Source organism: Sinocyclocheilus grahami, unplaced genomic scaffold, assembly GCF_001515645.1.
Source record: "Sinocyclocheilus grahami isolate Dianchi unplaced genomic scaffold, SAMN03320097.WGS_v1.1 scaffold496.1, whole genome shotgun sequence".
NCBI lineage: Eukaryota > Metazoa > Chordata > Actinopteri > Cypriniformes > Cyprinidae > Sinocyclocheilus > Sinocyclocheilus grahami.
In genome coordinates this window covers 338,249-347,800 of record NW_015505675.1, presented here as the reverse complement: position 1 = coordinate 347,800, position 9,552 = coordinate 338,249, and the positions used below count along the sequence as shown (strand labels likewise).

The 9,552-nt window shown below is 35.7% G+C and overlaps 1 protein-coding gene across 1 annotated transcript in view; it reads right to left on the bottom strand.

Annotated features, from left to right (window-relative positions):
- Positions 1 to 9,552, bottom strand: part of LOC107554250 (S-adenosyl-L-methionine-dependent tRNA 4-demethylwyosine synthase-like) — a 70,644-nt gene that overhangs the window by 11,642 nt on the left and 49,450 nt on the right. Inside the window, exon 13 of the mRNA XM_016236707.1 lies at positions 7,788 to 7,898. Coding sequence (XP_016092193.1) covers positions 7,788 to 7,898 — 111 coding nt within the window. The remainder of the gene's footprint in view (positions 1 to 7,787; positions 7,899 to 9,552) is intronic.

Here is a 9,552-nt window from a genome sequence, read left to right as displayed (position 1 = left end):
GCTTGTTGTTTGTCATTTCTCCGATCACAAATGCAGACATGGTTTTATGTTTACGCGGTGCGATGCAATGCAACGCGTAAAAAGACAGTATAAGTCATTATAATCCGTAATTATGTCCCCACTGGATGCAACAAATGCCTCGTTTATAATGTTTTTGTCTCATCGCTCCGGCCTGGACAAGGCATCACAATATGGTAAGGGGCGTAACATTTCCGTCACACACTTGAGGTATTCGGCCAATCACAACGCACTGGATAGCTGGCCAATCAGAGCACACCTCGCTTTTCAGACCGATGAACTTTGTAAAAATCGACACGTTTCAGAAAGGCAGGGGCATAGAAGAGAAACAATGATGTACAGTATTTGGAAAATAATGTGTTTTTTGAACCTTAAACCGCATAAACACATTTCATTACACCAAATACACAAAATAATGTTCTTTTTAGCAACATCATTTAACCCCTTTAATAAAACTCAGCCAGAATAATTACATTTCACCATATAAAAATGAGGTTGATGAACAATTAAAAAAAAAAAAAAAATTTAAAAAAAATTTACATCTGCATCCTAACTGAAACTACTACTACGGTCAACTCAAGCTACCCTCAAATGTGTATTTCTAAGAAAAAATAATAATGATCATGATATTTATAAATAATGATAATGATTTTTTTCTTAATATTATTTTTTTTCTTATTAGTATTACTATTACTATAATTAATATTATATTGTTTTTGTAGTATTATTCAGCAGTAATTATTACATATTATATATCATAATTATTATTATTATATGTATATTATAAATTGTAGTAATTAATATCTTTTCATTTTATTATTTTTTTCTAATTATTATTACAATTAGTGTATATTGTTTTTGTAGCATTATTTTGTAGTAATTATTACATATATTATAACTATTATATATTAGCCTACTGTAGTAATTATTACATATATTAGTTAATTTGCAATCAGGATGGTCTCAAATCCTCTTTAAAGATCCACCATATGGTGCCAAGTTAATATAATATACACAAGTTAGTATAATAGTATAATGCAAATTAAAAGAAATTAAATTGGTCGTTCTTCATGTGTTTTAATGCACTATAGTCTCTTCAGGTATAAGGTATACAGGGATGAGCAGATAAGTACTATATTGCATTAGTGTCCCAACGTATCGCATTCCTCTCTGAGGACGGAGAGGACAGTGGAAACAAAAGGACGGGATTCTTGCCTTCCTCATCTCAGTCTTGTGGGCCGTGGCGGATGTCCAAAGCTGATATTCCCAGTCTGGCACAGAATTAATGAGCCCAACTCTTATCTAGCTGCTCTGAAGCCATAGAGAATAATGATTACCTACAGAAATGCCCTGATAAATCAATGGAGCAAGGAAAGTGAGGGTGTTTCTCCGGCCCATCTACGCCAACTAACAATGCTACAGATTTCCTGTCATAGACCAACAATCTGACTCTAATAAGCCAACCAAAAGTTTATACAAAGATAAAGGTGCATTGATAAAAGCGCTATGAAAAATCATTTAATAGCATGTGGGATTAAAGCAAAAGAAATTAGTGGTGCATGAATGAAGCTCTAATAGCATTGTCCAAAAGTTAGGCAGTTTGATCTCAGTTGTGTCCTCAAACGTCTAACCTCTTGAATAACTAAGGTGGAGATCATTTGGGAGCCCAGCACAGGCTGTCCATCTTTGTGTCAGGTCTAACACCTCTGAGACACTCTAATTGTGCAGGAATAATTATTTGATCGATAACCACCCAAAGAGGACGATTCCTCAGCACTGGAGAGGAACGGGACTGACTTCACGTTACACAAGCATGTCTCTACCTTTCATGGAGTCATAAAACTACAAATACAAATTGTGTCATACATTTTATTGCATGCACTATATATATATAGTGACGAGCGTCCCGAAGCTTCATCAGCGTCGCCCTGGAAACAAGCGAGGAGCACCTGGCCATCATCATCACAGGCTGATCGGTCACAGCTGCACCTCATCAGTCGGCGGCTACATAAGCCACGCAAGCCCTGCCATCTAGGAGATTGGTGATGGGTGCCAGTTCGTCATCGTAACCGACTTGAGTGGGCAAATGCTCACATTCGATGGCGTCTGGCACTTTGGAGAGATGTTCTCTTCACGGATGAATCCCGGTTTTCACTGTACAGGGCAGATGGCAGACAGTGTGTATGGCATCGTGTGGTTGAGCGGTTTGCTGATGTCAATGTTGTGAATCGAGTGGCCCATGCTGGCGGTGGGGTTATGGTATGGGCAGGCGTATGTTATGGACAACGAACATAGGTGCATTTTATTGAAGGCATTTTGAATGCAGATACTGTGACGAGATCCTGAGGCCCATTGTTGTGCCATTCATCCACGACCATCACCTCATGTTGCAGCATGATAATGCACGGCCCCATGTTGCAAGGATCTGTACACAATTCCTGGAAGCTGAAAACATCCCAGTTCTCGCATGGCCAGCATATTCACCGGACATGTCACCCATTAAGCATGTTTGGGATGCTCTGGATCGGCGTATACGACCGCGTGTTCCAGTTCCTGCCAATATCCAGCAACTTCACACAGCCATTGAAGAGGAGTGGACCAACATTCCACAGGCCACAATCAACAACCTGATCAACTCTATGCGAAGGAGATGTGTTGCACTGCGTGAGGCAAATGGTGGTCACACTAGATACTGACTGGTTTTCGGACCCAGTTTTTCATCAATACATTTTTAATAAATATCAATCAATTCATTAATTTATACTGGATATTTATGGAGCCCTTAACATGACATGAAATATATAAATATATATATATATAAAAAGCATTCCCACAACTTAATTCGTTCCCTCGTTTTAGTTTAAATGTGGTCACGAATTAAGAATTTGCGGTGTTTTAATTTGTTCCCTTATTTTAATTAAATCAGAACGAGGGAACAAATTAGGACAACGTGGCCACGATTTACTAAAACAAGGGAACAAATTCTTAATTTGTGGCCACGACTGAACAAAAACGAGGTAACAAATTATTAAAATGAGTGAATAAATTAATAAAACAAGGCAAAGTATGAAAAAAAACAATGGAACAAATTTTTAGCCACACTAAATACATTTTTATCCACATGTCATGTACAGGGCTCTGTACATATTTAACATTTATCTATTTTTACAGTTAGATTAGCTTTGCTGGCATCTAATACCCACAAAGTTGATCTTCAAAAACACAAATAATTTATTATTACTGTTGGATGCAATCTTTAGCAAATCTCATAATTAATATCCATTTTTCATACTGTACATTATAACACTGTGATGCATAAATTCACTTTTAGCATTTACAGTGACTGATTTTAGTTTTATTGTTTTATTTTGTAATTTATTTGTTTAGACAAAATATTACAGAATGAATACAAAAAAAATAATGATGTGTTTTTGGTCTTATTGTGCATGATTTATTGCACATAATATACAAACAATAAAATATAATAAGTTTAATATAACAAAACGCATGAAATTAGACAACAATGAAAAACATCTGTTTGACATTTAGAGTAAATATCTCAAAAGGAGTGTGCAGCAGGTCTAGCAGATCCTGCAAGAATAAAATAAAAAAGATGCACACACAAAGGTGTTGGGAATTGTGAGGGGTAAGAGCGCTGTGATTACTGCGGGGTCGAACAGCTGGAGGGGGCTGAACGCCTCCATTACTCACAGAAACATATCAGACTTGCTCGGCTACCACCAAACTTAATTACCCTCCGCATATATCACCACTCTGTTTCACGTCCACAAAAGTATCCAAACAATGCTGCCACTGCCGGTGGTTTGATGCCTGGGTCACTGGTGTCCTATAGAAGTAAATGAGATGTCAAGAAATTTGATGTCTGGCTATATATAAACCTGTCTATTCGCTAGGAGAAACTTGTTGTCTGGCTCTTGGCATGAATAAGGTATCATTTGTCTAATTACAGGGCAAAATAAGTGCAATAAATAAAAAAAGATAACTTTTAAAAGTGCGGCTAGTAACAAGGCTTGTCCGTATGCGTGTTGGATGACTGCTAATGTGTTAAGTTCCTTTATTGGCAATGCCAAAGGGCACATGGGTTTGATTCCCAAGAAATACATGAACTGATAAAAAGTCAATAAAAATGCAATGCAGTCACATTACAAACAAAATAATCGCTTTTTAACTTTAACCAGATTTATCTGCTTCAACTACATGCTTTTAGCTTCATGCTTCCCATGTAGCAAAATGATTGACTAGCAGAAAAGTCTTCTGATTAGGTCTAATTTTTACATGCATTATTTAATACATATATTTTAAACTTGTAAAATAATGTGTTTTACGCGTACACTAACATTCAAAATGTTTTGGACATTTAAGTCGCCGAAACTCACCAAGGCTGCATTTATTTGATTAGAAGTATACTGTAAAAAAGTAAGTCATGGCAACTTGTGTTTTTACATTACATTTATTCATCAAAATAAGTTGAGCAATTTCAACTTTTTTTTTTAGAAGTTATATGAAATCCAACTTGATTGGTTTAAAGTAATTTAGGCTGAAATGACAAAGCCAAGTTGTTTATGCTAAAAAAAGGTAAGGAAGCAACTGAACTTAGACTTTTAAGTTGAAACAGGAGGAAAAATTTTTTACAGTATACAGTAAACCCAGTAGTATTATGAAATATTATTACAATTAATTTTATTTCTTAATATTATCAGTGTTGAAAACAGTTGTGTTGCGTAATATTTTTGTGGAAACAGTGATATTTTGGAGATTCTCCAATGAATAGAAAGTTATTTAAAACAACATTTAAAAACTTGTAACTTTAAATGTCAAACTTTTTTGCTGAAAAATCATGCCATACATATCACAAATTCATCTGTAACTTAAAATCCATTCTTCATAATTCTAGCTGTCAGCCAGCCAGATAATTTTACATAATAATAAAAAATAAATTTTTGCAGCCAAATGTTAAAGTTTGCAAGGCATAAAAATACATGTACATGTAAGATACAGTGCTGATCTTATAGAACAAGTGACAGTTCCCTTAACTGGGCTAAAACGCTTTCAATGGCTACAGACCAGTGGACCATCCTTATTGTTGAGCCATTTTGCTGCTGAATCAGCAAAATGTTGTTTGCATTGGGCTGTCGACAATAAGCAAATACTCTCAGACCTAGTATGTGAACAACCAGTTCAAGTGTGCATCAAACCACACCACAGCTATGAAGCTCAAATGTCAAAAAACAACAGGAAGCAGAAATCTCATTTAACATTAGGACCGTTAACCCAGAGCTGACAAACCATCAAAAGGTGAACGCAGGCTCAGAGATTCAGACAGCTTGCCTCTGTTTGGGTAAACTCAGCAATATTTTCCTCTCACTTTTTCATAGCCTTTATTTTATCCCACAGAAGGCGGCGCAAATCCTCGCCTTCTGCAGTCTATCAAAGTGGGCGATTATTGTTGCTAGGTAACAGCATGTCATAGTTGAAGTCGGCTTTACTTTGGAGTGGCTCTGCTTTAAATGTGAATGTGCTGAGGCGGGTTCCCTACGGGGCAGGTGCGCACAGGTCACATGACTGGCTGTTGACTCGTAATGAGATTATGAGCAATTCTGTGAATCTCAATGTAGTAGCTCCTTTTCCCTCCATCAGAAAAGTAGCTGCTAACGTGAAGATAAGAGTGCAGGAGGGAAGAAATACCTGGAAGAATTAATGCAAATTGCAGCTGAATGGGGAATAGAGGAGAAACAAGAATGAATAAAATTGTAATTTAACAGATTGTTTTTCTACCTGGAGGAACAGCAAGAACTGCTTAGAGACTCTACAAAACAATGCGTGTCCCTCATCCGAGAGGGGTGGACTGTGGTTCATCAGGTCACGAGCAAATCAGTTCAGATCAGTACAATTAAACCAGGACAGTGTAATTACACAGGTCAACAAACACCAGATGCATTAAGGCAAATAAAAGCTGGCTGAGTTGAGGAGAGATTTAATCAGTTTAGTCAATTAATCTTGAAGACAGGTTGATTAAGTAGAATGAGGTTCTTATTTGCTGATTAAAAACTAGCATTTCATTAAAAAGCCATTAAAGTCACTAGCTGACTATTTAAAAGCTACAGTCTTGGCATTTCACAGAGGACTGACTGAAAATGGGATGAAACGTAAATGACTTCTGACTCTTCATTTATTAAAATTAAAGAAGAAAGTTCACCTAAATTCACCTAAAATTCGCAATTTGTTTTTGAAAATGTTGTACTTTGACATATTTCTTGTATTGAACACAGAGATTCTGAAGAATGTGCTGCTCATTCTTTTTTTTTAGAAAAGCTAAAAAAGTATTTTCCTGTAAAACATACTCCATTAATTTAAGTCTTATTCCACAACTGTTTACAAAATAATTTTTAGAGTATATTCAAGGTCTGTTCTTCTTTGTTTGAGGAGCAGCCTGAAACGTAAGTCATAATTACAGAAAATATGGCTGATTTGTAAAAAATAAATAAATAGATAAAAAAAATTAATCTTTGAGTCAAACCTTTAAATCCCATCTTCAAAGTCTAAATGCTTTGTTTACGAATCATTTTGATCAGACGAATCAGACTGAGTTCAACTCATAGATGAAGTGGCTGCAGCAGTTAACTTCTCAGTAGAGGAAATTATGAGTGAATATGACTGAAATTTGAAGGGGTTTTTTTTTTAGAAAAGCTAAAAAAGTATTTTCCTGTAAAACATACTCCATTAATTTAAGTCTTATTCCACAACTGTTTACAAAATAATTTTTAGAGTATATTCAAGGTCTGTTCTTCTTTGTTTGAGGAGCAGCCTGAAACGTAAGTCATAATTACAGAAAATATGGCTGATTTGTAAAAAATAAATAAATAGATAAAAAAAATTAATCTTTGAGTCAAACCTTTAAATGAATCCCATCTTCAAAGTCTAAATGCTTTGTTTACGAATCATTTTGATCAGACGAATCAGACTGAGTTCAACTCATAGATGAAGTGGCTGCAGCAGTTAACTTCTCAGTAGAGGAAATTATGAGTGAATATGACTGAAATTTGAAGGGGGTTTTTTTATTACACAAAGCTGTCATATGGTAGAACACTTGGGATATAATGTACCAGTCATATGGATCGCTTTTGTAATTATATGGAAAAGGGTGACCAGCACATTTTTTCAAAATTTCTCCTTTTGTGTTCTACAGAAAACAAATCATAGGGTTTAGAAACAACAAAAAGGTGAGTAAATGACAATTTTCATTTTTAAGGTGAACTATTCATTTTACTGGCATAAACTGAAGTGATATGAACTCTGTTTTAATGCGAATCTATATCAGTGTCTAAAAAAAAAACTATCTAAACCTTAATTCAGTGAAAATACAGATTATGTAACAGAATGCACAAAAATTGTGAACGATACTTGATACAGCAATTCCAAAAAGATATTTTGAAAGTTTAACATCCTTCAATAATTTAACATTCAAACTAAACCTGTTGTAGCACAGGGCTTCAGTAGCAACATTTCATTTAGTAGCTCCTGCTGCAAACACTACAAGTTCATCTCATCTGAGCACAAAATCAATCCAATCTTGATTCATTGGTTCTCAGTGAATGCATTAGGACAGAATTTAATGAGTCTGGTAATTACCTTGTTTTCCTGCAAAAAGTATTAGGAGGAAATTCTTGGGATTCCAGCATTTAAACCCAAAAGGGTTCAGAGCCCCTCATTAGAAGCTCATTCCTAAATTAGGCGGGTGATAGGCATACCTTGACCTCGATGAAATCTGGCTGTCCAAGGGCGATGAGATCTGAGTAGGCCTTCAGCTCATCCACATTCCAGGCCTTCACCAGGGTCAGCCTGTACACCGTACGCTGTTGCTAGAGAACGAAACACAAGGAGGAGCTGTCAAATTACTGCTTAATTAAACCAACACACCTGGGCTTGAGAATATGAAATGATATCCGCAACACACTTATATAATCTGATGTATTTCTCAGTGAAGCCGTACAGTCAATGGGGAAAAAAGTGATTTCATCTATCACAAAAAGACTACAAAGGCAATTTTTGTCCCTTGGAATAGCATACACTATTTGTAAATGACTGAGATGAGGATTTGCTTGTGAAATTATATTGACAGAATCAGTGGTCAACATTTTTTCCATGGCTGTATTATATGCAAAAACACAGGATGGATTATATAAATATTTTAGTAATAGACCATTCTTGAGACTGCTGAAATTTAACATTACACAAAACTGAAATAATTCATTAGATAATTCATTCCTAAATAATTCAAAATTGCACTTTTTTAAAATAAATATTTACCCACACATGCACTTAATTCAATAAGAATGTGACTAACAACAAATCACTGCAAAATAACACATGAAAGTGAAGAATTATTGACAGAAATGTACTGCTATTGTATAGTATCCTAACTAAGATTTAAGATTATTATTATTATTATTACTTGTTATTTTTACTAATAATAAAATAACAATTATTATTAACAACAACAACAACAATAATGTATTAATAATAATAATAAATAACAAATATGTACATTATATATATTATTACTGCTACTGTTATTAATAAAAGTAAAGGTAAATATTAATTATTATTATTAAGAATAATTCTACCCCTATTGCTATACAAGTCCAAGTATTATGTGAATAATGGAGTTCAAGATGTGTAAGTGAATACGTTATGACAAATATAACAACCAAATAGCATGAAAATGAATCCCACAAATCTGCCAACATTTACTGATGGTGACAGCTTAGCGAAACATGTAATGTACTGAAGGCATAAAGTAAACAGCACATCCCATGACTGACAAATGCTTAAAGTGGGATATTCCATTTCCAGCTATTACATCAGCAACATAGGCAAAGCTCTGTGTCAGGACTTCATCACTCTGAGTTTTCACAATAAGGCAAGCCTCACTGTTATTATTGCACATACTAACATGCAGAAAGCCATTAAAGCCATCTTAGGGCATATGGTTGGTTTCGACTTCTATGACATCCTGTCCACGTCACATACACTGATCAGACACATTAAAACCACCTGTCTAATGGCGCTTTTCCACTGCATGGTACGGCACGGTACGGTTCACTTTTTGGGGGTTTTCCACTGGGTACAGTACCTGGTACCTGGTACTTTTTTTAGTACCACCTCGGTTGGGGTTCCAAGTGAACCGTACCATTACCAAACCGTGACGTGTAAACTCTGCTGATCACGGATTGGCCAGAGAGAATCATCACTACCCGCATCACTGAACTTGTGACACAAACACAAAAGAACCGCTAGATTTAAATCAGCACAACCAGAGAAGGATCGAACGCAACTGTTTTGAACGAGCGCACTTTTTTTTTAACAACCAAAAGGTTTTGTTGTCTGTTGCGGAAGAACAGACGTTCCTCTCGTTGATAGCAGACGAGCGGATCCAGCGAGAGCTTGATGGGGCGACGCGGAATTAAAACGTTTTTTTAGGAGTCGTGGTAGTAGAGGTGGCGCAACTATAAC